The sequence below is a fragment of the Guyanagaster necrorhizus genome (genome assembly GCF_019112545.1).
Source record: "Guyanagaster necrorhizus MCA 3950 unplaced genomic scaffold BT62scaffold_4, whole genome shotgun sequence".
NCBI classification, from domain to species: Eukaryota; Fungi; Basidiomycota; class Agaricomycetes; order Agaricales; family Physalacriaceae; genus Guyanagaster; species Guyanagaster necrorhizus.
Window position 1 is genome coordinate 2,236,401 of NW_025064883.1, and position 27,256 is coordinate 2,263,656.

At 48.0% G+C, this 27,256-nt stretch overlaps 9 protein-coding genes across 9 annotated transcripts; 4 read left to right on the forward strand and 5 right to left on the reverse strand.

The window, feature by feature from the left end:
* Positions 1 to 13: 13 nt before the first annotated feature.
* BT62DRAFT_928150 (uncharacterized protein) lies at positions 14 to 1,628 on the reverse strand. Its single transcript, XM_043185448.1, has 7 exons — positions 1,558 to 1,628; positions 1,206 to 1,498; positions 1,004 to 1,150; positions 833 to 952; positions 679 to 779; positions 370 to 624; positions 14 to 311 (listed from the first exon to the last, which is right to left on the reverse strand). The coding sequence occupies exons 1-7, from the start codon at positions 1,595 to 1,597 to the stop codon at positions 215 to 217; spliced, it is 1,053 nt and encodes a 350-aa protein (XP_043044369.1). The 5' UTR covers positions 1,598 to 1,628; the 3' UTR covers positions 14 to 214.
* Positions 1,629 to 2,063: 435 nt separating this feature from the next.
* On the forward strand, positions 2,064 to 2,829 carry BT62DRAFT_541367 (uncharacterized protein). The gene is made up of 6 exons (XM_043181316.1): positions 2,064 to 2,171; positions 2,221 to 2,243; positions 2,298 to 2,347; positions 2,401 to 2,407; positions 2,459 to 2,557; positions 2,626 to 2,829. Exons 1-6 carry the CDS (start codon positions 2,128 to 2,130, stop codon positions 2,781 to 2,783), a joined length of 381 nt encoding a protein of 126 aa, XP_043044370.1. The 5' UTR covers positions 2,064 to 2,127; the 3' UTR covers positions 2,784 to 2,829.
* Positions 2,830 to 4,025: 1,196 nt separating this feature from the next.
* On the reverse strand, positions 4,026 to 5,995 carry BT62DRAFT_1001716 (uncharacterized protein; the record flags this gene model as incomplete). Its single annotated transcript, XM_043176769.1, has 7 exons — positions 4,026 to 4,630; positions 4,802 to 4,994; positions 5,035 to 5,259; positions 5,311 to 5,445; positions 5,493 to 5,613; positions 5,686 to 5,727; positions 5,784 to 5,995. The coding sequence occupies 7 exons, from the start codon at positions 5,993 to 5,995 to the stop codon at positions 4,026 to 4,028; spliced, it is 1,533 nt and encodes a 510-aa protein (XP_043044371.1).
* Positions 5,996 to 6,137: 142 nt separating this feature from the next.
* Positions 6,138 to 10,680, forward strand: BT62DRAFT_885319 (uncharacterized protein; the record flags this gene model as incomplete). The annotated part of the gene is given in 12 exon segments (XM_043182825.1): positions 6,138 to 6,256; positions 6,306 to 6,363; positions 6,417 to 6,467; positions 6,520 to 6,605; positions 6,653 to 7,013; positions 7,063 to 7,306; positions 7,357 to 7,526; positions 7,571 to 7,728; positions 7,779 to 8,550; positions 8,605 to 9,516; positions 9,563 to 9,773; positions 9,788 to 10,680. 12 exon segments carry the CDS (start codon positions 6,138 to 6,140, stop codon positions 10,678 to 10,680), a joined length of 4,035 nt encoding a protein of 1,344 aa, XP_043044372.1.
* Positions 10,681 to 12,745: 2,065 nt separating this feature from the next.
* Positions 12,746 to 14,503, reverse strand: BT62DRAFT_885302 (WD-repeat protein; the record flags this gene model as incomplete). Its single annotated transcript, XM_043182822.1, has 5 exons — positions 12,746 to 12,871; positions 12,923 to 13,299; positions 13,349 to 13,475; positions 13,524 to 14,246; positions 14,297 to 14,503. 5 exons carry the CDS (start codon positions 14,501 to 14,503, stop codon positions 12,746 to 12,748), a joined length of 1,560 nt encoding a protein of 519 aa, XP_043044373.1.
* Positions 14,504 to 15,176: 673 nt separating this feature from the next.
* Positions 15,177 to 17,545, reverse strand: BT62DRAFT_928154 (laccase). The gene is made up of 13 exons (XM_043185449.1): positions 17,410 to 17,545; positions 17,310 to 17,361; positions 17,186 to 17,254; positions 16,892 to 17,138; positions 16,814 to 16,841; positions 16,672 to 16,759; positions 15,972 to 16,616; positions 15,895 to 15,915; positions 15,781 to 15,837; positions 15,637 to 15,725; positions 15,561 to 15,584; positions 15,443 to 15,507; positions 15,177 to 15,386 (listed from the first exon to the last, which is right to left on the reverse strand). Exons 1-13 carry the CDS (start codon positions 17,532 to 17,534, stop codon positions 15,298 to 15,300), a joined length of 1,599 nt encoding a protein of 532 aa, XP_043044374.1. The 5' UTR covers positions 17,535 to 17,545; the 3' UTR covers positions 15,177 to 15,297.
* Positions 17,546 to 19,299: 1,754 nt separating this feature from the next.
* Positions 19,300 to 20,702, forward strand: BT62DRAFT_1001721 (uncharacterized protein; the record flags this gene model as incomplete). Its single annotated transcript, XM_043176770.1, has 3 exons — positions 19,300 to 19,377; positions 19,442 to 19,510; positions 19,554 to 20,702. 3 exons carry the CDS (start codon positions 19,300 to 19,302, stop codon positions 20,700 to 20,702), a joined length of 1,296 nt encoding a protein of 431 aa, XP_043044375.1.
* Positions 20,703 to 21,393: 691 nt separating this feature from the next.
* On the forward strand, positions 21,394 to 22,146 carry BT62DRAFT_1001722 (uncharacterized protein; the record flags this gene model as incomplete). Its single annotated transcript, XM_043176771.1, has 1 exon — positions 21,394 to 22,146. The coding sequence occupies one exon, from the start codon at positions 21,394 to 21,396 to the stop codon at positions 22,144 to 22,146; it is 753 nt and encodes a 250-aa protein (XP_043044376.1).
* Positions 22,147 to 23,566: 1,420 nt separating this feature from the next.
* On the reverse strand, positions 23,567 to 25,985 carry BT62DRAFT_541956 (laccase). Its single transcript, XM_043181317.1, has 13 exons — positions 25,790 to 25,985; positions 25,690 to 25,741; positions 25,571 to 25,639; positions 25,277 to 25,523; positions 25,199 to 25,226; positions 25,051 to 25,144; positions 24,344 to 24,988; positions 24,276 to 24,296; positions 24,168 to 24,224; positions 24,022 to 24,110; positions 23,940 to 23,963; positions 23,823 to 23,887; positions 23,567 to 23,766 (listed from the first exon to the last, which is right to left on the reverse strand). The coding sequence occupies exons 1-13, from the start codon at positions 25,915 to 25,917 to the stop codon at positions 23,678 to 23,680; spliced, it is 1,608 nt and encodes a 535-aa protein (XP_043044377.1). The 5' UTR covers positions 25,918 to 25,985; the 3' UTR covers positions 23,567 to 23,677.
* Between the last annotated feature and the right edge of the window lie 1,271 nt (positions 25,986 to 27,256).

A 27,256-nucleotide genomic window follows, 5' to 3' on the forward strand; every position in this document is an offset into this window, starting at 1 on the left:
ACCAACTGTATGCATTACTCTATCAAGAGGATATTTATGAACTAGGTGTGTGAGAAATGACTGTATTTGTGAGCAAGGTGACGACCACAGGGATATAATGCTCTATGAAGACACCGAATAAGCTAATTAGGTTATGTAGATCGATACAGATATAGATAGATGATGCCAATATATACAGAGTTCCCAAAAGAATGACACAGAAGAATGAGCTATTTTAGTTGTCCTTGTCCGCGTTAACCAGTTCCACGGCAAGTCGGGCGAGCAGCTCCTCTGATTTTGGATTTCGGGGGAACGTGCGTCCGTCTCCTTTGCTATCGACCCGGCAAACGTAAGCAGAACTAAGGAACGGACTAAAAATTCGTAACTCACATCGCGCCACCGCTCAGAATACGAGCCACCCAGCCGTAGTTGTGATTCCAGCCGATGACCTGGATCCAGTTTTGCTTCCAGCCGACATCGTATAGTCTGATGTGCCCGTGGGCGTCTTTCACGAGCCGGCGCTGGGGGTAAGAGAGTTCGGGCTCCAGGGGAGGGTCAGAGAGTGAGTGACCGGTTCTTGGGAGAGGCGGGAGGTGTCGCAAGAGAAGGAAAGGAGAAAGATTTTCTAGGGTCGTCTGGTTCGTTCTGTTAGGATTATGAGTAAGCTGTGTGATGTGTAGGATGAGAGAGAAGACTAACGTGACAAGGTATACATGGTAAAGAAAAAATGAGCCGATAACGAGGGAAAACACTAGGCCTGCAAAGGCGAGTAATATTTCATGAATGGGCGTAGTTTCGTCCTACAAAACGATGAAGGTTCAGCGTCGAAAGACAGTGGTAGGAGAGAACTTACTATCACATAAGGATTGTTGAAAGCATACACCAGAGCTAAGATACACATTATTGCGATATATGTAGCGAGTAGAGTAATGCAGAACAGAAAGTGAAGAAAAGCAGGGTATGTTCTATGTCCCTGCGCACGGACGTGAGCGGGAGCCGAATAACAAAAAGAAAAAGTACCTACAATACATTTTGCCCCAACCCATGGGCAGTGGTGATCTGAAATCAATTTGAGCCATAAAACGATGGGCAAGATGATCAACGACATGCCCATCTTCAGAACACATCTACCGCAATGGGTGCAGTGATGTGTTCGATCCGGTTTTGGTGCCTAAGAAAATGCGATAAGCCCTCGACTGAGAAGGATTGAGGTCAATGAAACATACCCAGCACTGCCTACACCATTTTCCGGGTGCAGAAAAATCAAAATCAGGTGGCATGAGGGCCTCCGCCAGGTCAACTTCGTCCGTGGCCCCTCCACGTTCGGATGGAGTGATCTGCACAGGCCCTGGATCGCGAACGACGCAGACGATCAGAGATGTGATTATTAGAAAAGTGAGTGTATATGTAACGGAAAGATGGATGCCGAAGACGATAGGCTGGCCTCGAGTTCGTAAATGATAGTTCACCAGGACGATCAGCAGAGATGGTTGAGGTGCCAGGATGAAAAAGACAGTTCCTATGCGCGTTTTCATCGTCAGAGATATTGAGAAGCGAATGGTGGACTCTATGGCGCACCAACAAGGGGTAGATAATGGAACCATCGTTTGTATGGCATGTCGTCATCGGGAGTGGGCGAGTAGATAGTCGGGGGAGATTGCATTTCAAAGGCAAACAGAGAGAGACTACGCGATGTCGATGAACGAGCAGGCATTATGATTAGAGAACGTGAGAGGGCGTTAGATATTCGTCCAGGATGTCGCGAAGCTGAAGGTCATGAGAGTGGATAAGATAGTGGCTACCAAAAAGAGGCACTCTCTTTTTTAAAAAAAGATTTATTTATTTTTATTTATTTTGGTGGAGGCTATCGCAGAGGTAGTCCAGCGACATAGTTACTTCCAACATGCAGCCGGTATTATTGCCCCGCATTCTCGACACTAATGAGTTAATACAAAACACCGCAAGTAAGACTGTTTGCCTTTCCAGGATGTCAAAGTCAGGGTTTGAAACCAAGCAGCTGTACCATTTAAGAGAATTGATGTAATATCACCATGGGGAAATGCTTTTATGCACTGAGTGTGGGACTTGGGACTTGTAGCTTGGCTGGGACTCTCATCATCTCTCTGCACTATCCCCTATACTTACCTCATGCTACCTGGCCTTCATTGCTACCTTATACCCACTAAAACTCTGTCAGCCTCTGTCCAATCATTCAGAAGTTGTTGCTCATTGAAGATAGAGCCTGCCTATGTCCTTAATACTAGGTCTTTTCCAAATGCTTTCCTGCAAAAATGTTTGCATGTCATCAAGCAGTCCAGGTCAAGCCTCTTGTTTATCCTCTTCAGTCATCTGTTACAGATTTCCTCTGGTGAGAAAGATGAGTTCTCTCACTGTATAACTCTCTCACACTGGGTGTTTCAGATGGTTTGTATGGAGGAGATGATGATTCAATAGAAGCATTCTTTACCAACATCCCTAGTTCCACCTGGTGATTTGAAAACTGGAGTTTGCACATGCAAGAATGTTGGACATTGTTGGGGGGTGCTGGGGAATACCATGGCACCCCAAGAGCATCTTGGTGAGTTCCCATATCTCTTTCTGTCCTGGAAAGGAGCATTCAGCCATCATATGTTCCATGTCTTCCAGGCTGCCATTGCAGTGATCACAGTACACTCAGTTTTCCACAAAGAAGTTGTATAGAGATGAGAAGAATTCTGCACTCTCTCTTGAGTCACTTGCAGAGACATTTGATGCATAGACTCTTAGAATTATTATGTCCTTTTTGCCATGCCATCTTGTTTTAGTAGCATGGCATGGCCAGAGATTATGATCTCAGTTTGAATATTGTGCCAGTTCATCAGTTATTTGTTAATGACTATTGCCACCCTACCCTTGCCTGTAGGGTTATCTGGGTTTGCCATAAAATGTATCTTCATTCTCCAGGAGAACAGACTTTCTAGTTCATCACATCTTCATTCTGTTAAGTGGGCCTCTGGGACAATCAGAATACCTGTCCTTGATGTATGTAGTAGCTGGTTTATGTGACTCCATTTGCTACTTTGAATTCCATCACCAGCACCTGCAGAACTGAATCCATTGATATTGAGACATGAGACCATGATAACTGCTTTGGATTCTTTCCTGGCAGTCTCTCATCATTGCCACCTACTAGCTGAGTGTACTCTGGGCTGATTTTCTTGGCTCATGGAGTTACTTTCCTGTTGGAAAGATCTAGCTGAATCCTCTCCTTGTCTATTTTGGTGGGAGCATGGCTCACTACTCCTCTCTGGTTTGTGGCATGACCACTCTCACAAGTTGGGGCCTTGTCTATGAGAGGGCTCAAGTCACATGAGTTTGTCGAGAAGCTTGACTGATATCTCCAGTGTGTTTGCTGTTGACACCTACCATTGTGGGCTTGCATGGTTTCTCTTGAGTCTACACATGATGTAGCTTGAGAGGCAGCTGGTACATTCCTATCATTGTCTGGAGGACCGAGTGATGTTCAGTCAACCACATCATTCTCCAGGAAATCTGGTGCTGGTTCCCCACTGTCATTACTTGTACTACCATCTTGTATGGAGGAATAACCAGTGGGTACGTCAGAGCCTCGATGGGGTAGTGCGAGGCCAGTACCATAATGACCGATTTCGTAGTATGAGGTATCCCTATTTTCCAGACAGTTAGTGGCATAGTAATTCACATACCAAGTTTACCAAACTGCAGCATACTAAGATAGATCCACTTGAAAGAGTATCCTTGGTAAGAGGGAAGTCTTCCAAACAGTAATGGCTCTATCAGCCTTGTCGGAGCCGGTTGTATCGCCCCTCCCCGCTCAGCAGTCCAACTTACCTCCACTAAGCTGTCAGTACATCAGAACGGGGAGATGCTTTGATGAGTGTTAGTTGGAACTAACGAACTTCTCATCGCTCCAATCTCACCCCTGTTTCCGCTATGTCAAGCTTGATGCTCATCGAGATTAGTTTAGCGGGAGTAAAAGATCTCTGTTGAAACGAAATACATTCCATGGCATTTAAGTGGTACGCGGACTACTGCTTTTTACCATGCCTGACTACATTCCAGCCATCGTCGTTGTGCTTTCCACGTTTGGAGCTACCGCCCGGTTTCGTACTGTCCTCCTTCTGTTTCCGGAATGCGTCTTTTAGAGTTTCCGTCTTCATCATTCGCAGACGGAGTTCGTCAGTGGAGGGACCATACCTGGTGGAGTCAACTCCTAGGAACGGGCATGCATGACTCGGGTGGTTCTGGTTCTTGCACCAGTCGCAGCCAATGATCTTGTCGACGTTGATCAGCTGTTGGTAGTTGACCCGGATTTTCAGTTTGCGGATGTGGGCAGCGATCACCTTGTGCAGGTCAAGGTTGTCTGTAATGGGCTCCTCTGTCAAGAGAAAGACAGGTCCCTTATCGTCGTCAAAGTTCTTCGTCCCGATGTATGAGAGCCGCCACGATTGGGTCATCTTGACCGTGAGCTCGACGGGGTTTCCTGGACGTCCTTGTGCCTGGGTGATGCGTTTGACTAGGGTTTGAATGGAGGTGTCGCGCCAGGTAGCGGCTTTGATGCAGGCGAGAGCTTCAGGTATCAGGTCAGGGTCGTTGCTGACGACGTTGCCCTGGAAAGCTGTGATGGCCCATGCTAGTGCCTTCGGGTTAAATGGGACGAGGTTCCAAACAGAGTGTGATGCCGTTGCGAAGCATTAGTTCCAGAGGAGGAACTTGCCAAAGTCCTCAGAGAAGCCTGTAATGACCAGGGGCCATGGCTTGTCGAATGCGCTCTTTCTGCTGCGACCTTTATCTCTGTTCCTACCTTTCTTGTCCTCCTTCGCTTCGATAGGGAAGAAAACCGTGAGCTTTCCCTTGTCTGGGAAGTCGAGACCTTCGAGGAAGGTTTTCAGTAAGAGATCTGCCTTGCGGTTTTCGGCATAGAACTTAGGACCTGCTCCAAAGGGAATGGCTGATGAACTTTTCAGGGGAGGTGGCAATGGCTTCGCGGATATCTTCTGGGAAGCCAGCAGTGATATGGTTCCATGGGATGAAGACGCGGGGGTATATAGGGTCCGTGAAGGGGGTTGCGGATCCTGCGGGAAGTGTCGCAGGCGTTTCTCCGGAGCGGGTGAACTTGTCATAGGGGAACTCGTCGCCTGCCGTAGGCAGGTTGGCGGTGGCACGAGGGTCAGGGAATTCGCATGGCATCGGGAGCAAGTGGGCAAGGTTTGTCTTTCGTCGCGATTCTCTGTTTTCCTCGTCTTCGGGCGGGGGAGGTGCCTGTTATTTAGTCAAAGGATGTTAAGTTTTTGAGAGGTTGTATGAACGCACGTTTGACCTTCCGGAGGTCCTCTGTCTTTTGTTAGGATTCCCTCCTGGCGTCTGGAGGAGGGGCTCTTCGATATTGGAGGCAGACAGTTTGGCGAGTGGGGAGGGTGAGAGGGAGGAATGGATCTCTGCGGCCGGCTGACGCTCTTTTAATGTGATTTGGGATGTCCTTGTTTTGTAAGGACAAAGGGCAAATATTCATCTTCTTTGTAACATAGTGGTGAAGTTGGTATCTCGGGAGCCGGCCTGGATGGCGTTGTCTTTCGAGAGCATTCTGAAGGTCCTATGTCCTCGCTAGTGAGAGGGCTGCAGATTGTTCAATGGCATCGTGCCGTCATATTTCGGGTGGCTACCCCGTCTTTCTGTGGTAGGAGTTACACGGTGTTCTTCCTATGAAGTTTCTCGGTGTCGGTAAATCCACTGCGGGCGTTGACATGGAAGTAGAGGGTGGTTGTGGACGTTGAAGATTTCCTTACGTGACGTGACGCTGCCGCTGGCGTCTAATTCGACTTTGGGGTAAGTGACTGGTCTTCATCATCACGCTGCGTGGAGCGGGAAGGGATTGGGGGTGACCGGAGTGCTGAGCGAGATTCCTATAGGCTAGAGGGCCTTGGGAAAGGGTTGGAGTCTCTACTAGCATGCGGTAGTTAGTGATGTGGCCCAGAAGAACTGAGACATCTCCAGACATACGAGACGTTCCTCCTGACCGGTGAAGGTGCCGGAACGACAATTTCTTTCGCCCGCCGTCAATCCCTTGAGCCAGGCTTAAAGTGATACGACGCCGAACGTGGTGGTTCTTGATCAAGCCACTCACTTCCCTTTACAACACAATGTCTTTTGTAAAGGTCAAGCTCAAGGCTGCGAGGGACTTCATTGCTAAAAAGGACTTTGCTGCCGCGAGAGATAATGCCGAAAAGGTTCTCGAGTTCGAGCCGGACAACTACAACGCGTAGGCAGCTCCTTCAATATACCATCGACTGAAACTGACATGTATTCAGGACCGTATTTCTCGGCCTGTCATTTCTGGAGCTCAAAGAGTTCGACAAGAGCGAGCAAGTAACTCGGAATTTAGGTATCTTTAGGACTGTCACACTGATGTTCTCGAGTAGGCGTATCGAAGGGCAATCGAACTGAACGCAGAGCAGTTGCTCGCCTGGCAGGTTGGGAATTCACACTTCATTATCTCCGTCAATCTTACATCCGATATTACAGGGCCTCTCTAGATTCTATGAAAGGACACAAGTATGGGATAAACACGCGGACACTCTACATTATTTGTTAGGATTTTTTGCCAAGTCGTACGCGCGAAACTGTTGCTCTGCGCGTTGATGCTGATTATCTACAGCGGGGATGCAGTCAAATGTGCAGAAACGATTCAAAAATTCGTTCAGAATCGTCGAGAGCATGGACACCGTTTACAGGTCGTCGACGCAATATCGCTTTATTTACCCACATCACCTCACTATGCATTGCTGTCGACTTTACCCCCACCAGACCCTACGAACCCAACATCTTCGACCACATTTGAAGCCCAAGAAGCTATACATAACGGACTACCTATCCTGGAAGAAATCGTCCGCATATTGGAGAAAGACGAAGACGAAAAGATCACAAGAGAGTTTGAGAAGCGCCGAACACGACTCGGTGCTGGATCCCCAGAGCAGATCAAGAGAGACGTCTGTGTTGAAATTTGGAGCGTATCTAGTGTAGGCTATCCTCATCCCACATCGTATTCTGTCGCTGACCGTCACCCAGCTGCCGTCATTGTACAACGACATCCTAAATCATCCCAATACCTCTGACGAGCTACGGCGTGAAACAGATACGAAGTTGTTAAAGCATAAGCAACAGTATCTGTATGCTTTGCCGAGCACAAGCGAGCACAAGGGGAAAGTTTCCCAAGAGGTCGAGGACTTGATCAACGGCGCGGTCTTACTGCAGCTACCTGATGAACTCGCTTGGTCATTGTTCCTAGAAAGGAAGGACGTCGAGGCCATAGGTACGAGATGTAGCAATTATCCGTGAATGCTGGTATTCATGCGTTTTTAGACGATTACGACTATCCTTTGCTGAGACAGTACATGGCACTGTTTCCTTCACTCCCATTGGTATCGATGCTCAAAGGTTACTTCATTTACAACGGAATACCTTTGTTTGATGACGAAGAAGACGAAAACGCCGAGATAGCTGACCCAGATACAGGGCTAGATATGATATTTGTAAGTTTCCAGTACCAGCTCAGACTGAAGCTAACTGTGCCTAGGATGCCCAACCACAACTTGCAGATTCCCTTCTCGGTGCTCGAGTTCTAGCGGATGTGTACCTTCACGAAGTAGACTATTCTGCTGCTATCAAAGCGGCACAAAGCGGCATGGAGCTCACAAGGCGAGCCGAGGTCAACCACGGGAAGATACTCCCACAGTACGACTCCCGTCTACTCTGCGAAGGTCTCGTGTATTAATGAATAAAAGTACCATTCTAGATTTCAAGGTGATCCTAGCCACCTCCTTGGTTCATTTATTCCCTCCAAAACACCATGCCAGAGCTCTACCGATAATTGATGACGTCCTCTCTACATCTCCGAATAACATCAGCTGTCTGATGGGCCGTGCCTACATCCTAGAGCAAGCAAATAAATGGGAAGATGCCGGAGATCTTTTCTCTAGGGTGCACGAATTGTTACCCGACGACGTGAATAACGGTCTACGAGCAAAGGAGGAACATGCTTGGTGTCGCAGCCGCCTGGGTGACTTTGACTTCGCTGTGGCAGCACTGAAAGAAGTTCTTGAAACAATGGACACTCTGAACGATCGCGTCGAAGACAGCGCAAGATGCTTGTGGCGACTTGGGTCTTGTCATTGGGACATGAACGGTGATAAACGGGAAGAGGCGTACAAATATTTCATCACAGCTCTCAAGCGCGATTCTATGTATGCACCGGCGTTCACTTCGCTAGGGATCTATTATGAAGAATACACGACGCCACCTGACCCAAATCGAGCTTCAAAATGCTTCCAGAAGGCCTTTGAGCTCGACTCCCGCGAGGTATACGCTGCCCGGCGGCTGGCAGTGGGATTTGCCGAAGAGCAAGAGTGGGACCTGGTTGAAACGGTTGCTCGGCGGACTATAGACGGGGAAGGCGGCTCGGACGCTGGGCTGGACAAAGAGGCTAAAGCAGGACCATCGACCGTGTATCTGCCTACGAATGCATGGGCATGGAAAGCTGTCGGGGCCGTGGAATTGGTCAGCACATCTCTATCAACATAGTTGACACATTTTTCTCAGTTCTACAAACAGGCTCGTCCGAAGTACGATTTGGCTATACATGCCTATCAAGTCGCGCTGCGGGCCGAACCGGAGGATCAAGTGTGCTGGCTGAGATTGGGTGAGGCGTACAGCAGGTCGGGGCGACACGCAGCGGCTCTGAAGGCGCTTGCGCGTGCACACGAGCTCAATCCGGACGATTGGATGACGCTTTACTTCATCGGAGACGTTCGTCGCCAGACAAGTCAATTCCAAGAAGCCATAGATATATTTACAGGAATTCTACGAGAACGACCAGGTGAGATAGGCGTTTCTGTGTTGTTAGGTCAGACGTATCTTGATCTCGGTCGGAGTGAACTGTCCGACGGGTATGTGGCGAGGGCGGAGACGTCATTCCTTGCTTCCCTTCATGTTGCTCTAGCAGCAATCGAGCAAATTTCGGGGTTCGGAGGTGTGGTATGGAAGATTGCGGCAGATGCTATGTTTTCGTTATCAACAAGATCAACATTTGTAGACGAGTCTGCTGCCCGTCATGCGCTCGAGGCCGTCTTTCCGTTTCTCTCGACGCATTCCAGTAGCCGGCTTACTGGATTCAACATTAACGTTCAATTGCCCGCCAACTCGACTCCTCTGGCTGGAACTATCATGTTACAAAACGCTATTGTAGCGTACGATCTCAGACTATCTGTCGTGTCGTCGGAATCCCAGGTCCTAGGTAGCGCATGGTTCGACCTTGGGACGGCCCTTGGATCCTATGCTTCTCAATTGACAGACGAGGAAAAATCCAAAGATGTCGAGAAAAAGAGAATCGAATTTTTGGGATTTGCCCTTCGACAATGTCCACTGAATGAAGAATATTGGACTGCCCTTGGGAACGCGTATTTCCTTACCCAAGCAAAATCCGCACAGCATGCCTATATTCGGGCCTTGGAGATTGATCCCAAAGTATGTCGTCTTTCCATCTTATGGCCTTGTCGCTAAGTCGTCGCAGAATACCGCCACATGGACGAATCTTGGATTACTCTACTTGTATCACAACGACGTGGAACTTGCGAATGAAGCTCTGTACAGGGCTCAAACTCTAGACCCTGATTATACGCTGGCGTGGGTCGGCCAGGCCTTGGTAGCCACTGCTAACGGCCACGAAAGTGATGCCAGAGCCCTTTTAGAGCATGCAGTGGGATTGGCATCGTCCGTGGTAAGTCTTGAGAGCGAGCCATCCTCTTTTCCTCTGACCTTTTGTTGAAACAGCCGGCTGCCGATCTCGAATTTTCCGCTCGATCTTTCGCCTTGAACAAGCTATCAATATCTGCATCGCCTGAAGCCCTACTTCCGTCATTATCCCTTCTGTCACGCTATCTGTCCTTCAATCCCTCATCAGCGCCTGGACTTCATCTGTCAAGTCTTGTGCACGAAACACTCGGGCACCTCGATACGGCCATATCCCTGCTGACAGAGGCTATAACCATACTCGAGGCTGCTTATGAAGAAACCGAGTCTCCCGAAATCGAACGCCAGTACGTTATCGCCCAGTCCAACATAGGACGCATGAGGAACAGCACCGGAGATTACACTGGTGCTGCCGAAGCCTTCGAGACTGTCGTAGGCTTGCTTCCTGAAACAGATGACCCGGAAACGAGGATCCTCCGCACTCAAGCTCATTTTGGGTTAGGCTTGGCCCAGTCGAAGAAGGGCCATGAGGTCGAGAGCGTTTTAGGCTCATTTGAAAGCGCGCTCACGAGTGCTGGGGATGATTTGCTGTTGACTGGCCATGTCAGTGTTCTCATGGCCAAGACGATGTGGGCTCTCGGAGATGAAACTTCCAGAGATGAGGCCAAGAATATGCTCCTCCAGTGGTATGTTCTTCGTTTAAATGTACAACGGATTAATGCTAATTGCTTTACTAGTATCACAATAGACCCTGAAAACCTCGCTGCAATCAATGCTCTCGCCGCAATGGGCATCCTGACTGACGATGAAAGCCTCGTTGATGCTGCCCTGTCAGAGATCCTTGCTTTGCCTCGAGAGCAGCGAACGAGCATGGATCCAGGGAAAGATGTAGAATATTTGCTCATGAAGCATCACGAAGGAATGGTACGTCTGCTCTAATATTTCGCGCTATTCTATTTATTCAACGTGACTTTCAGGGAGAGGATGCCAAGTTGATATCCCTGGCACAACAGGCCATTATTTCTGAGCCTTCGAGGTCAGAGGCCAGGATTGACCTTGCGAAATTGATGATGCAGCGAGGCTTGCATGAAAGTGTCCTTCCTATCATCGCTGGATCATCGACGACAACGCTCGACGTGCAGAGGAACGAGATAGGATTGAGAGCCATTGCACGTTCGATGTCTGGTGCAGGTGTGCTCGCATTGCGAGAAGCTCAAAAAGCTGTGCTGATGGCGCCATGGGATAAGGAGAAGTGGCAGACATTGGTTTATGTACTATCAGGTTCAGAATGAAAGCAGGACATTTATCTGAAAGATGTCTCTATTCCTAAGTGAGCATTAACGAATCTTTCGTCGGTTTGAGTCTCAAAATTCAAGCAGCTACTTAGCTTCGGAATCTCGAAAGTCACCGAACGGCTCCGCAATGACGACCCATGAACGTGAAAAGTAATGTAACACTCTGTGAAGTATTCTTACTTGGCCGTAACTATACATAGCTTCGAAGTCCGCAGGCTCTCAGTCTGAAATCAAAATTTTTCCTTCGCGTAATTGCAGGTCCTGCGCTTGGGTTAGCCTCCCTATAATGATCCTCCCTGACGAACACACCCTTAGACAGGCCCAACGTGAGTTCATCTATTCAAATACAGTCATTGCTGATACTTACTTATCATTCTCACTGAGTTAGTACTTGGCAACATCCACACCAAGTACGGTTCCACTCCTGAACTTGCTCATACTGAATGTGACGGCCTCTGCCTTGTCAACTATTCAATCACCTACAGTAAGCTGGGCGAGCCTGAGGACGGCACCACTGTATATACATATGGCGGACAAAACCCGTTTTCGCTCAGGATTTGTGATCATCGTCTCTTGCGTGCTCAACGACCACTTGTACCAGTACGAGGAAAACATTTCTATTCAAGAAGTATCCTATCTTCCGCCCGAGTTCGTCCGCCATCATTTATCCAGACATCATCCCCTTCTCTCCCATGTCAATCACTTCTCTTTCAAAACAGTGGACGATAGCAGGACCGAGTTATTATTACTCGACGACGCTAAAAAAACCACAGTGGGTTCCAATCCCGAGTCATCTAGCTATACCCCACGTCATGATATCCGATCTTATACGCACGAATGTGATCCAGCAGATCTTCGTCAGCCACGTACTCTATCAAGGTCAACCATACGTTTTCAAGCATTACGGTATAGATCCAGACCCAAATGTCGATTATAGCTGGCTGTTGAACTAGGCGTTGCTGCTGGCTCGACAAGATTCCCCGTTCATAATCAAACCTGTCTTCATCGTTACTTCCACTGAGCTGGATCCCGACGAGAATGTAATGACGCGCCCACTTACCTGGAAATCCTCTGTTTCATCGCCTCGACAACCTATACCGGCAATATCATCTTAAATCAATGTCGATGCACCGAAAACTCGACTTACCGACGAACTTACCTCGGATTCCTTCGTAAGATCAATATCCTCTATAAAAAGGCGAGTCAGTCGCGTCTCCCATCATGAGTAATACTCCCGCCATACCCCCATCGGCAGTCGTGATGGTACGCTTTCGCTCGTTCTTCTTGCTCGCAACATTGTTTATGTTCTCTTTGTCAACAACGGGGAAAGAGATGGTAGCCTGCATTTTCGGAGGAAATGGTTGGCAGATGGTGGCAATCGGAAGGTAAGGGGAAAATGAAGGAAAACGGTCCTGAGTTTTCCCACGCCATCAGCGCGCCAAGACAGATTAGCCGACAGGAGCCTCTGTATTAGTTAGCGCGCAATTCAAGAACAAGTTCGGTGTACACGGGTAAAAGTACCTCCTTCTATAAAAGCTAAGACTAGTATTCCGTCAACAGTTGTCTTCAAACATGCCAACTACAGCATTTTACAGATCCAAGTCTAGCGGCCCTTGAGGCCCTAAGGACACGGGAGATTAAGATTAATTCTTCCATCTTCAATGCAGAAAAGCAATTAGAATCATAGATGTAGACGCGCAATCAAGTGCTTACATTTTGACAAGTCGGTCTCTCCCTCCGCTAACAATTTTATCGGCTACAAAATCGACACAGTAAACCTCGTCAGTATGTCCCGGCAGGTCCATCTTGATTTTGAACGTCTTAAGGTCCCATATCTGTTTTAAAACTGTCAGCATAAGGCAATGAGATAAGACGGAGAAACCCACTTTAAGAGTGCTATCTTTACTCGCGCTGACGAGTAGCCTGCTATCCGCACTCCATGTCACCCTATACACCGGACCGATGTGACCTCGAAGAGTGGCAACGTATTTTCCTGTCCGGCCTTCCCAAACACGTACGCTGTTATCCCACGCTGCCGAAGCCGCCCACCGACCATCTGGGGAGAACGCAACATGGCTTATCTGTCGCTGGTGTCCTGTCAGTCGAGCCACTGGTTTCAATTTTCCCAAAGAAGGCTCAGATGTGGGGGATGACGAAGGGAAGAGCGACCACAGGAAAAGTGTATGATCGTCGGAGCCGGAAATGAGGACTTCTGGTGTGCTGGCAAGCAGGGCTGTATATCTCTTCAAGGCTAGCTGTTGTGCTGAAACATACCTTAGCACCACGGCAGGAAAGGATAGAGAAAGACCTACCCTCTTCATCTGATTGAGATCTTTTTCGTGTATGATCAAATGGCCCTGTGCGCAATACAAAGTCCGTATTCAACGCCAATGTCGTGACCCAGTGAGCATGATCTTTGAGGGTATGAAGTGGTCGGCCCTACAAAGGAAATGCGTAACAAGGATAAGAAAAATGCAGCAAACTCACACTCGTCGCATCCCAGACGCGGACCGTGCGATCGCTTGATGCAGTGTATAAAACACCCTTGCCAATACCGCCCCACTTGACGACGTTTACTGAAGCCGTATGGCCACCAAGGGTGTACTCCACTCTTCTTGTTAGAGTAGACCAAATACGGACTGTCCCATCCTTGGACGACGAAGCCAATCGAGGAGCTGCCGCATTGAGATGTATAGGTTCCCAAGAAAGCGAAGTAACCCATTTCGTGTGTCCTTTAAACGCATCTCCAATCGGCTTCCCAGTTTTCGGGTCCCACAGGCGAACGTGACCATCATGACCACCAGTCGCAAGTTTCCTCTCCAGCGCCTCCCATTCTACACAAAGAACCCACCCTTTGTGACCTGAAAGTACATGTGAAGGAGTCTCCGTATTCAAGTCCCACAGTCTTGCATTCGTGTCCCCAGAACCGGTAGCGAGAAAGTTTCCCGTAGGTGAAAATGAAGCACAAAGAATGGGCGAAGTGTGTCCTCCAAGAGACGACGAACACCTCGTCGCCGGTCGCACTCGGAACACGCTCTGAGGTGAGCACCGTACGACGATCACATCTTCTTCGGTGAAAGAATTTGAAGGGTGGTCGATGACATCTGCCTCTATTGATTTTGATATCACAATCCGAGTGGGTGCACTTGCTGAAACCTTGTCGTCGTTTGGCAGTGTAACGTGGAACAAAAAAGGAACAGGTTCTTCATCCTATGCATAAAGTCAGTTTCAATGTCTGTGAATGCTTTTACGCAACGCACCTGTGTATTCAGCTTATTTACCAGAGCCTCTAATCCTTCTCTCGATACATTCGCGGGCAAGTTCACGGCCGGTGCAAGAGGTCGACCATCATCATCTGATACGAACTGAACAAGGATATTGAAAGACGGTTTTGGTGGTTCTGGCACTGGCTCGGTGACGCCATGGTACAGCTTCACGCGCTTGGGAGGTGGTAGCAGAGTAGCCATGATTTTTTTTTGCCGGCCCCGGTACCGGCAAACGACCCCTCCCAAATGCGGACTTGAGAACGAGTCACGTTGTAACGAAAGCGAGACACGTCACAGTTTCGTCACGCGAGGACCCTTAGTCGAGCGAAGCAAAGATCTAATGCTGATTCCATGTGTCCAGAAGATCTCTGTGGCGTACATCGTCAGAAGTTCCTGGACTGGCCTCTGAAACTCATGTGGGCATATCAGATCGTCTGTGGAGTTGCTGCACTATATAGTAATGGCACATACTCAGGAGATTTGAAGTTACAGAATGTTGTCCTGGGTTGTGATGGATGCATTCGACTAATCAACATCGATACAGGGTGCGGTCATACAGAGGAGTATGGGTCTCCAGAGTTGCATTCAGGTTGGCCGGCGGAGCTGACAGCCGAGCGTGACATTTTTGCCCTAGGGCTCATGCTGTGGGCATTATCGGAGGAGGTTCCAGCCTTCTGTCGTAAGGACGCAACCACGTCGCCAAAACTTGGGTGCACCAGATTGGTATCGCAAGGTAGCGGAAAGCCGTGTTGCTTTCAACGTCACCGATCGCCCATTGGCCAGCGAGCTTGTGCTGTTAATGGAGAATAAGCTAACTGTATCGTAGATTACCTTACTGTTGTGATTGTCTGACAGATATACAGCTTTGGTTGATGTTTATGAAAACATTCAGGAGCATTTGGGATCCCATGGCATTAAATGTCCATTCGGCACATCTCGCTACAGTTCATATATGGATGATAGAAAGTTTCCGTCAGACCAGTGAGCAAGAGATATCAGTACGAAGGAACCGTATGTGTAGTATCGTTCTTTGTCACGTCTGGAGAGAGACCATAATAGGTTGGGCAAAGGTCGTACCATGTAGCTGGAAACGTACGCGTCAGCGCTTGCCGTATCCGAAATTACAACACGATAACCCACAAGGAACTCCTGGATTCGCCTGTGCCACGTCGCTAATAGCTTCAGCAAAAACCACAGCCATACCACTAGTATTCAGGTTTCAGATGAAAATTGGCACAAAGAAGGAAATGAAACACACTCGTCGAGATGAAATTCAATGTGACTGTGAATACTATTCCAGAACAGTATGCATACCATAGCATGGATAGACGCACCAGTGCAAGAACCAAGGTCCCGGATTGTCAGTCCTGAATCGAATAGTCGTTAAATTGTTTTCGGCAACCGCAGTGGTATCTCTGCGGGCCTGTCATTGGGTGATATGAGTATACACATAACGACATTGCGCTCTTTAAACGGACCGGATCGTTGAAGTTGTAAGTATCGCTGTCCGCGCTCTTCACGACGTCGAAACTATGCTGTAAGAATAGTATTTAGTCAAACAAACCCGTATTCAATCTGTGAAAGAGACTAACACCATGGAGATGGAATGGATGCTGGGAAAGTGCAACTTCAATACTGCATCTGACTAACGGGTGTAAGATGAACGTACAGGTCCGTCTATCGCATGTCCACCGAAGAGATTGATCTCAATAGTCTTGTTTAGCGGTAATCCGTATATAGAACCTGGAGGCAACAAATCTTGCGCTCGCTGAGCACCGCTCAAGATCTGAAGTAGTACAGGAACGGTGGGTGGTACGAATTCGACGCCATTCATCAGGAAGACGTTAGTATTGGCGTCAAAGCCAAGAGTGATATTGAGGACGAGATCTGCTCCCCCAGGAACCGGCTCTCCGGGGGCTCCAGGAGATTCCAGTGGATGTAAATCTACTTCGCGTGGAGAAATAATGTCCGTTTGCATCGAAGTCCTCGGTTCGGAATCGTCGGCACCTTCGTATCTCAGTACTGCAGAGTTAATCCCGTTTTCGAATCCGAGGTTGCCGACGTTGGGTTCAGACCGAATCCAGTAGTTACCGACTGGTTGATTGGCCTCAAGAATGAGTGAGAATCTCTGAGCAGCGAGTATAGATAAAGAGTTGGCTGTGATTGGTTGAATGTTGACGCCGTCTGTTTCGATGATAGTGAAGTTGTGGTTGTCAATGGAGAATTTAAAGGCGGCGTTGCACGATATAGCAATTACTCGCAGCCGGTAACGCTTGTTTGGAGCGACGATAATAATGGAGAGAGGTGCTGTAGGCTATACATGGCACATCTCTTGAGTCACGTCTTTTGGGAAAGGATAATTGACTTACATCTTCAAAGAATCTACCCATCCCATTGATCAAGGTGGAATTGGGTGTCGGCGTCAGTGCCACTAGCGCTGGCGTTGGATCATGGTACCTAGAAATACCTCCATTAACAGGGTACAAAACTCAGCCCTGGCCTTGTACTCACCAATCCGAGAGTACAATAATAGTAGTTTCTGTAGAATAAATCAATATAGTCTGATCGATCAGGGAAAGTTGTACCAACCGTCATCTACATCATACAACGCCCGGTGAGGGTCATTCTGTCCGTCCACTCCATCATATACGATGAAAGGCCCCGCCAGCCCATCGCAGTATTGGACCGCGAGGTGCGAATGGTACCAAAATGTTCCGGCCTGGTCCGGAACATCGAAATCATACATGAACGAGTTGTTTTGCGCTATTGGACACTGTGTAACAGAAGTGGAACCATCTTCGAAGTTGGTTCCATGTTGGTGGATACCGTGCCAGTGCTGAAGAATATGAGAGACAAGGAGATGGAGGAGAGAGACGTGCCTACAATGCTCGTATCGAGGGCCATGGTGTGGTCCATTAATCCATCGATGACATTGATCTGAAAGCGGTCGCCCTGAAAGTGTCTTTAGTGGCTATCACATAGATATCCTAAGTTGTTCTTGGCATACCTTGATACCACTTATCACAGGTCCTGGCAATGTTCCGCCAGCCAAGACCGTCCTACTGATAGTCAGCGTACATATTCCTACACAGGATTGGTGCACCTACGAACGAGGAACACCATCTGGAGCGAGTTCTTTGTTGACAATCTGTAGATCTCCCGAAGAGCCGAATACTTCGAGTGATCTTACCGACTCAAATAGAAAAATGAGAGCTAGCAGAAAAACTGCCATGATTAACAAGGAAAAGAGAGGAAGAAGGTAAGAAAAACCAGCTTACCCTCGAAGCTCTTTATAGTGAATGGAGCACATTGATAATACCTGTATCCGCAAACGCCAGAAACAAGAAAACATAGCTGTAAGCCGGTCAAAACAACGTGATGATCGTGATGGTGGGAGCAGCGCCAAGCTCTTTAGTAAGGTCTAAATGATAATACTAGTACTAGTCCATTTAGAACGTTGCAGGTCGTGAGAGCGACCAAGACATATTATGTGAGAAGGAATAAATATAACGCACATCCTCCTCAAGATCCCATACAATATTTAGTAAATGCTCATTTGATGTTTGAATAGAGCGTACCTGAGGATCACCATAATGATCCTGCTCAGTGGGTCCCATTCACATTCCCTAGACTGTAAGTGGGAAGTTCGTCATCATTGCGGGGAACAACGACCGTCCTGTGAGAGTAACACTACATTTTAGAGCAGTCTTGAGTACTTAGTAATGAAAGAGACACGCTCTCACCTCATCCTTTGCAACCGAAACAGATACATATGCAGAAAACAGTCTATCTACTGAGATCCGTCTCAAAAACGAGGTGAGGCGTGATTGTAATTTGTAACACTAGCCCGACTTTGGTTTCTGGGGATTGGTGATACTTTCCATGCTGTTAACGGTAGCCTGACCAGATGAACTAGATATGATACGGATCGAATGACATGTAGACGCCCTGACAGTCGTCGTCTCTTTCTACCATTCGTTTCTCAATGGTTTGTTCACAGTGCTCCCAAGAAGACCCTGAGAATAACTGGGACCCTTGGTAATAGAAAGAATGAGGCGAAAGTAACGATTCGTCTTCACGGCGAGATCGCACCTCCAAGGGACCAGGGAGAGTGGCTGTTGATGGCTGTTTTGCAGGATGATCAAACATCCGAGATACGGACTGAAAAGACGGCTTGGCGAAGACATTGAATAAGTTAGATGAATTCGGAGTTTGTGCCACCATCAACCGTGTCCGTAGCGCAGCTAGGCCACTTGAGCCAAATTTGCCATTCTGTCGTTCATTGATGTCTTACGACACTCGGATGCTGAATGTATTGTCAGGATGCAGAAAAAGGTCCCACAAAGTATACGCACTTGCTACGATACCACAGCCTTTCCAAGTCCATCCTTCGAGGCAGGTATACCGAGACTCAACTTGAGCGACAATCTGGGTATGTAACTCGACAAACCTTCTCGACGCGTACTCATCGCGTCCAATACCAGAGTCTGAAAAAAATAATTCTTCCTGGACAGCAACCGTAACTCGAGGCCTGAAGCTCTTGAAGCCGAGAACCGTGCAAACGGTAAGCGTGGGATGGTGGTGGTTGGACGAAGTTGTAGCGGAGGCTGCAACCGTGGCGTTGGGCATTAGTGAAGACCCGTGAATACACCTATACAACCCTATAGCCTGTCGTCGCGCATATACTCAACAAAGTAAGGTAGCGGTCATGCTGTGGCAAGACGGTGACGGCTACCCCGCGTCTTGACCAATTACCCCCATGACCACCGTGTTCCATACCCCAGTTCCTCCATCTGCCTTTCATTTCAACAACACATGGCCGCCACGAGGCCTACGGTTTACACCGAGTTTACCAGAACGCGCCGTATGGATTCCCTGAATCGAAGGACAGGCTAAATTCGAGTTGTATGCGTCTTCCAGCGAGGATGTCTTGTAATCGTTCAGAGTACAATTAGTGGGATCCGAGGATGAGGCAAAGGCATGTCCTGCGGCCGAACATGAGGCAGTGGCGAGTTCGACGTGCCTACACGAGGTTGAATATCAATTGGGGTGCATTACCGAAAGAGAGCATTTGGGTACATCTCAACGGAACTCCTCGATGACACCGTGACCATTATCAACATTGCCAACATCGGATAGGGTCCAGCACGCTTCCTCACTCCTACCACCACGACCAAGTCTCCCCTTGGACTAGTACCCTCCTCCAACGTGAGCTTATCTTGACCGTTTATATTTGACGGTATTAAACCAGAAAATCTGCAGGATGCCCACAGGATTCAACTCACCTGCCCTAATCGCGTCTAGGAGGGAATCCAAGATACCAACCAAGCTCGCCTTCAAGCTCAACCCACCTTTGCGAAGGAGATCCGCAACGTCTGAGGCGCCTGGGCTTAGGTCGCTGGTGTTGGTGGAGAAGTATCACGGATCACAGCCGTCGTCGTTACACTCAACGCCCAACGCCAAACCTCTACCAACACCGAAAGTAAAGTCCCGGCCAGCACTCGGTCGTGACAAACCACCTGCAAAAGAGCCTACCAAGAAGCCTATTTTTAAGGTGACGGCGATCCGGGATACAGAGCGCGTAGCCTTACCACGACCGGTGCCCAAGAGGCCCAAGACATTGGGAAAGGAGAATTCCGAGCGACGGACTCGTGTTCCTCATACTACCACTATACCAACATCAATATCAGTGCATCGTCCATTCAAGATATCTATCCCACGCTCATTCTCCTCCAACACAAAGATTCCCGTCCGCAAACACGCCAAGCGAGAGTCTCTCACGAGAATAAGGTCGAGGCCCGCGTCTCTTCGTCTCACTCCCTCCCGAACTCCTTGTACATCCATCTCCCTCTATTCTGCTTTATCATCCCCGTCCCCAAGAACACCCATCTCGCCTTTAACATACACCGACACCGTTATTATCCAAACCCATGACGATTCGGGGCTTCTTTCGTTGTCGGCATCTATGAATCAACTCAGCACCAAGTCGGAATCTGAGTGGGTTGATGAAGAGGAAGTAGTCGACAAGAAAACTGTAGAGGACCCTTCCCCAATGAAGGCACCACCGACTCCAGAGACAAAGCCTCACCGTACCGATGTCACGACTCTCACTGCACCAGAGGCGAAATCTCGAGAGTCGGCGAAATCGAAGGGCGTTATTTCACCAGCAGCGAAGCGCCAATCTCCCTCTGCCAAACCTGGGACCTTCCAACGCGTCTTCGTGGTCGGTAGACTCAGTTTGTCAAGTCCCGTTTCCCGAAGACGCAAGGTGATCATACCACCATTGCTCGATTCCCAAACCGGTTCTTCGAATGCTCAAATTCGTATGGAGCTCTCGGCCTTGCGAGCTCGCAAGAAGGTCCAGGAAGGTGTGACGGAGTTGAGCGATAAGAAGCTTTGACTTTTTGGTCGCTTAAGTTGATATGATAAACAATGGGTCGATTATCGGTAAACTTGTGGGCACAAATCATAGACTCTTCTATCTGGAGTTGGATATTGCAGAAAATGTATTACTACCTTTCTTTGCTGACGATTGCATGTTTTTCGAACTTGCACCGACGTTAATGAACTTGTTACCATGCAGTCTCCATTCTGAGGAGATGAAGTATCGGCTCCGGCAATGAAGCGATGGAAAAGTGGATAGTCGAACGTTGTCTGCCCTACAAGTTTTTGCTCGCTGTGGAAAATACATACGAGTAAATCTTCGAACTTCGGCAATCAAAATGGAATTTGCCGTGAGCACCTTGCAATGCAGCACGTTTACTTACCCTGATCGACTGCCTGGATGATGATTCACGACGTGGATTTTGATAATCAGGTGTTTCTATTACTTCCCCGCCTCTTTCAGATTCATTCCCTCCGATATTATTTCTTTAGCCAATGTCTCTTGCCGTTTGAGTCATTTATGCTTTTCCGTCGCTCTCAAGAAAGTGTCACGTAGATAGTACAATCCATCTAAATGTCTGCTATCATTCCCACTGCCATCCGTAGGACATTATATTTGGTGCACAACTCTCCCAAAGCTCTTGAAGCTCTGACAATGAGATTGTTATAGGGAGCTCGATTTCTCTATCACACTGAGGCGTACAACCATGCCTGGCCGCCATAATCTCACGTGGACATATGAGATTGAGGAAAATATAGAATTCATTTCGGAGGCGATGACCACGATGGCACCTTCGTTATACGCTCTCCACACCATACATATCAAAATCAGCGATGTCAATTATATCTGGAAGCAGCTGTTCATGGGTCCATGGCGTACATTAATTGAAGCAATCTTTTCACTCTCTGCCCTGGAATCGCTGGAGTTGGAAGAAGCTCCGTGGTTCGCCGGGGATGAAGCTTTCCCTTCATTCACCTTACGCCACACCAATCTGCAGCGGTTCCTCTATCGGGCTCCATTTATATGGTCTCTTGAAGCTATTCGAACACCAGAATATGGGAGAAGAAGCACGGGGCAGCTGACCATCGAGACCCATAATTTGCGGCTCTTGCTCGATGCCAATCGAGAGACGCTGGAGATACTGGAACTGCCTGGGGAGCTAGTTGATGGCCTCCTCGATCCATCCTTTCCGTTGTTGAGAGAACTGTCCCTTTTTAGGTACGAATCCGAGAGAGTCATACATGAGCTTGCGCCCTACCACCACAATCTCAGCTTCAAAAGCAGCAAATCGAGTTCGCTCTCAGTGGTCCCCTTCCTCGATTCCCATCACATCGCACCTGACGCGTCGTCAGATAGCCAAGATGCGATCCTTGACGCTGTCGAACCCTTGTCCCGACGATTCTTTGTTCAATATGATACCGCCAGACATAGAACATCTATCGCTGATTTCATATCCTGAGCCCTTCATGCTCTGGTGGAGACCAGAGTCAGAGATACCTGTCAGTATCTTTCCTTGTTCTGCGATCAGCACGATTCTAACCTTTGGCTCTTTCGGAAACCTCATAAGCCTGAACATACCATATCATACCGATGGGAGTCAGACCAAGCGGAGGTCTTCCTTCTTAGCCTCATTCCTCGACTGTCACACTACCTGGAATTTCTCGAGTTGAATCGATACGGCAGGAGGAGCAGTCCTTTCGATGTTGTAGCATGTTTTTTTTTCTTCCGTTCTTGAACCGAAACCTGGATTTATACACGAAACAGCCGACATTAGAAAGATCGCTCCGGAACCCCAAATATCTGTCACATTTGCGCTTGAATTTGGAGAAATCTGAGGGACACCGCCATAATTTGTTCGACGCCAGGATCTGAGATAACAGGCCCGCTACTATGAAGCAGCTTATACGACGATTAGGGCATTCAGTCTCTTCATCGCGATTTATTTCATACCAGGATTTGATATCTCCGGACGTAGCGCGTGCTCCGTTGTGGGTGTAGGCATCGATGGAAAATCTTGCGGATGGATGGGCATGTGGACTTACGGCTTGCAGGTGTAGAAGATGTGACGCTCTTGCTTCACGAACAATGATATCCTTAATCTTTCCAGGATTGCGATCATCCATCAGACTTCTCGACCAGACTTGGATATTTTCATCTCGATGCATGGTATAAGTATTGGATCCATGGACGAATGCTTGTAATGGGAAGTTCCACATTGAATAAGGATTTCTTATAAAAACCTCGAACTCTTTTCAATCTGCCGCAAGGAAGGTACGGTGCATGCCTATGTATCATGTTGCGCCGATACGATGTCAAAGTCATCGGACCGACGGTCCCATATCGATTTGTGCGAGAAACCTTTAAGCCCACCCGCTGCTGCTCTTTCTATTCCGCAGCTGGAAAGATAGGCATGGAAATCCCACTCTGATCAGGCAGAGGCCTGACTCCTCAAAAAGAACGATATTCGCGACAAGGTTATTGCCCAACGTGGCCGATTCCTTGTCAGACTGACGCAATCCCATCGATATGTAACAGAGTATAATCTTGGTATAACCTTGGTGAAGGTCTACGGCTTGGATAACTGAAATCCCTTCTTTCTCGAGATACCCGTCGAAATCCAAAAGACTGGCCTACTCCCTGAGGAAGTTGTAGAGGCTAAACAAAGCTGTTTCATTGAAAGTGCGATTAACCAAAGCACATTGAAACAGGGGCCCCATCGTCAAGGCAACCAAAAACGGCCGATACGACGTCATAGGGCAGTGTCGCAAATGGAAGTCATCCCACAGACGATGCCGATGATGGTTCGAGTCAAAGTTGAACTTTTTAAATAGCCGGCGCGCGCCAGCTGATACTTAGCATAACAACAACCGACAGAAAACCTGATATTACAGTAATTAAGACATTATGCTGTCCACTAAATACATTTGGCAAACCAGCTTGAACACGTACTGTTCATAAATGCAACGAGAGAAGTACTGTAGTCCGTGATCTTAATACGTAGGAACTGTATAGGTGGTATCATTCTTTGTCACGTCCGAGGGAAGGCTGTAGTACGTCGGACAAAGGTCATTCCAACTAGCTAGAAACGTACACATCAGCGCCCACCGTACCCTAAATCAAAACGTGATGCCCCACCTGGAATGCCTATGTTTACCTGTTCCACATCGCCGATATCTTCAGCAAAAACGACAGCCAGACCACTAGAATTCAGGTTTAGAAGATAATAAGGACAAAGAAGGAGATGAAACGTGCGCTTCGAGGTGGAATTCAATGTGGCTATCGTCGATACTGTTTCAGAAGAGGGTATGAATCATGAGGGGACGAATAGACGCACCAGTGCAAGAACCAAGGTCCCGGATTATCAGTTCTGAATCGAATGGTCGTTAAATTGTTTTGGGCAACGGATGTGGTATCTCTGCGGGCCTGGAATTTCGAGATAATCAGCATACACATAATGATGGGCGCGCTCTTGAGACGGACCGGATCGTTAAAATTGTAAGTATCGCTGTCCGCGCTTTTCACGACATCGAAACTATGCTGGAAACGTCTTCAGGAAAGACCCGTATTAAATTTCTGACGGGGACTTACACCATGGAGATGGAACGGATGCTGGAAAACTTCAGCTTCAATGACAGGTTAATGTAAGATGAACGTACAGGTCCATCTATCGCATTTCCACCGAAGAGATTGATCTCAATAGTCTTGTTTAGCGGTAATCCGTATATAGAACCTGGAGGCAACAAATCTTGCGCTCGCTGAGCACCGCTCAAGATCTGAAGTAGTATAGGAACGGTGGGTCCTACGAATTCGACGCCATTCATTAGGAAGACGTTAGTATTGGCATCAAAGCCAAGAGTGATATTGAGGACGAGATCTGCTCCCCCGGGAAGTGGATCTCCAGGGGCCCCAGGAGATTCCAGTGGATGTAAATCTACTTCACGTATAGAAATAATGTCCGTTTGCATCGAAGTCCTCGGTTCGGAATCGTCGGCACCTTCGTATCTCAGCACTGCAGAGTTAATCCCGTTTTGGAATCCGAGATTGCCGATGTTGGGTTCAGACCGAATCCAATAGTTATTGACGGGTTGATTGGTCTCCAGGATGACTGAGAATCTCTGAGCAGCAAGTACGAATAGAGAATTGACCGTGATCGGTTGAATGTTAATACCGTCCGTTTCGATGAGCGTGAAGTTGTGGCCGTCAATGGAGAATTTGAAGGCGGCGTTGCATGATGCAGAGATTAGTCGTAGTCGGTAACGCTTATTTGGAGCGACAGTAATAACGGAGAGAGGGGCCGTGGGCTATATATGAGACGTCCCTTGAGTCACATCTTGCGAGGAAAGGACCCGGATAATTGACTTACATCTTCAAAGAATCTACCCATCCCATTAATCAAGGTAGAATTGGGTGTTGGCCTCAATTTGGTAGCCATTAGTGCTGGCGTTGTATCATGGTACCTAGAAATACCCCCATTAAGAAGATACAAAACTCAGCCCTGGCCTTGTACTCACCAATCCGAGAGTACAATAATAGTAGTTTCTGTAGAATAAATCAATATAGTCTGATCGATCAGGGAAAGTTGTACCAACCGTCATCTACATCATACAACGCCCGGTGAGGGTCATTCTGTCCGTCCACTCCATCATATACGATGAAAGGTCCCACCAGCCCATCGCAGTATTGGACCGCGAGGTGTGAATGGTACCAAAATGTTCCGGCCTGGTCCGGAACATCGAAATCATACATGAACGAGTTGTTCTGCGCTATTGGACACTGTGTAACAGAAGCGGAACCATCTTCGAAGTTGGTTCCATGTTGATGGATACCGTGCCAGTGCTGAAGAATATAAGAGACAAGGAGATGGAGGAGAGAGACGTGCTTACAATGCTCGTATCGAGGGCCATGGTGTGGTCCACTAATTCATCGATGACGTTGATCTGAAAGCGGTCGCCCTGAAAGTGTCTTTAGAACACGATGCCATCATGTTAATTTTTTCACTTACCTTAACACCACTTATCAATGGTCCAGGTAACGTTCCACCTGCTAGGACTGCCCTACTGATAGTCAGCATAAATGCTTCGACACAGGATTCGTGCACCTACGAACGAGGAACTCCATCTGGAGTAAGGTCTTTGTTGACGATGTGCAGATCTCCCGAAGAGTGGAGTACTTCGAGCGACGTTACCGACCGAATTAGAAAGATAAAAGGTAGCAGAAAATTAAACACCATTAGTCTGTGGACCGCAAAGCAAAGGACAGTAGGGTAGAAGACGAGATAAAACTAGCTCACCTCCGAAGCTCTTTATAGTGATTGTACGATCAGGGGTACTCTGTTAGGCTCAGGCACTAACCCATCCGCGACTTGAACGGAAGAAGTCAAGCGAGGATTATCCCAGAACTACCGTGAGCTAACCCTGATTTGAATTTCAATTGTTTTTGGATAATACGACGGCGTTTAACTAGGGAGTCAACGGATCCCGATGATGCGCCAGTCCGATTGATCTTTTTTTTTACAGCACCAGTCATGAAACAGCACTGCCATAGCGAGAATCGCACCTGAGATATATATGCGAGCGCCAGGAACAATGACGCATAAATAATGATGGAATGTAGCTGCAAGCCAGGTAAAATGATGTAGTGACCGATGTTGAGGACAGCGCTACGCGCTTAACCTTTCAAGAAAGGCCCGAACGAGTCCACTAATCCATCTAGAAAGCACCCACACATACGTGAGATGGGCTAAATATAACTAAAATCCGCCCGAAGGCGGGACGCGCTGCTATGCTTCCCTGCAATATTTATCAAAGGACTTGTTTGACGTTAAAATAGAGCATACCTGGGGATCGCCACATCCCCGAGTCCAGAATGATGATCTCCATTCACATCCCCAAGACTATGGGTGGGCAGTTGGTCATCAATGAATGTCAACTCCAGGGATAGCCGTCGGATCGCAAGATCGCGGGGAACAAGGTCGGTCCACTAAGAGTAGGACTGTAATGTAGTGGGTCATGAAACAGACAGATGTCCACCTCAACTGAAACAGATACGTGCGTCGAACAACCTCCTACCGGGATCGTACTAGCTTCGAGTCTGTTTGGCTGTTTGGGCCATCACCACCATTGCATTATTATAAAGAAAACTAAATTTCTCACACCTAAGCATTATCTGATTTTGCTTTGGGGAGTAAAAAAAAGTCCACCTCAAGTCTCATATTTCCTCTCCTTTCTTCCCCAAGAACACGTCCGTCTCGTAGGCCCAATTTGTACGCCCCACTATCCAGTCACACTTTATATTTTCCGGATGTGTGGGACAAGACTTCGGAATCAGGACAACAGAAATCCGTGATCGAATGAGACTCACTGCACCCAATATTCTGTGATCAGCGAGAAGGTCGACCCTATTCTCTGTGCCATTGCCAGATCAACAAGATTGCAGGGGTGCCAGAGCCTCATGTTGAGTAGATCATAAGCGTACAAAGGCAGGCTACGTACGTTATTGGGAATTCATACCTCGAGAAACGATAATAGCAATCCTAGGAAGGTCAAGCATATCATTTCTCGTAAAGCAAG

What these genes read in the sequence shown, in the direction of transcription:
- BT62DRAFT_928150 (XM_043185448.1), bottom strand. Translation starts at nt 1,597, where the DNA reads ATGCCATACAAACGATGGTTCCATTATCTACCCCTTGTTG. An exon ending in CCATTATCTACCCCTTGTTG is followed by an intron (nt 1,499 to 1,557) that starts GTGCGCCATAGA and finishes AAACGCGCATAG; the next exon opens with GAACTGTCTTTTTCATCCTG. An exon ending in ATTCTGAGCGGTGGCGCGAT is followed by an intron (nt 312 to 369) that starts GTGAGTTACGAA and finishes CCGGGTCGATAG; the next exon opens with CAAAGGAGACGGACGCACGT.
- BT62DRAFT_541367 (XM_043181316.1), top strand. Translation starts at nt 2,128, where the DNA reads ATGCTACCTGGCCTTCATTGCTACCTTATACCCACTAAAACTCT. An exon ending in CTTATACCCACTAAAACTCT is followed by an intron (nt 2,172 to 2,220) that starts GTCAGCCTCTGT and finishes TTGAAGATAGAG; the next exon opens with CCTGCCTATGTCCTTAATAC. An exon ending in GGCACCCCAAGAGCATCTTG is followed by an intron (nt 2,558 to 2,625) that starts GTGAGTTCCCAT and finishes CATGTCTTCCAG; the next exon opens with GCTGCCATTGCAGTGATCAC.
- BT62DRAFT_928154 (XM_043185449.1), bottom strand. Translation starts at nt 17,534, where the DNA reads ATGGCAGTTTTTCTGCTAGCTCTCATTTTTCTATTTGAGTCGGTAAGA. An exon ending in CTGTGATAAGTGGTATCAAG is followed by an intron (nt 17,255 to 17,309) that starts GTATGCCAAGAA and finishes AGACACTTTCAG; the next exon opens with GGCGACCGCTTTCAGATCAA. An exon ending in TGGCCCTCGATACGAGCATT is followed by an intron (nt 17,139 to 17,185) that starts GTAGGCACGTCT and finishes CATATTCTTCAG; the next exon opens with CACTGGCACGGTATCCACCA.
- BT62DRAFT_541956 (XM_043181317.1), bottom strand. Translation starts at nt 25,917, where the DNA reads ATGGTGTTTAATTTTCTGCTACCTTTTATCTTTCTAATTCGGTCGGTA. An exon ending in CCAGATGGAGTTCCTCGTTC is followed by an intron (nt 25,742 to 25,789) that starts GTAGGTGCACGA and finishes GACTATCAGTAG; the next exon opens with GGCAGTCCTAGCAGGTGGAA. An exon ending in CTTACAATTTTAACGATCCG is followed by an intron (nt 24,111 to 24,167) that starts GTCCGTCTCAAG and finishes TCGAAATTCCAG; the next exon opens with GCCCGCAGAGATACCACATC.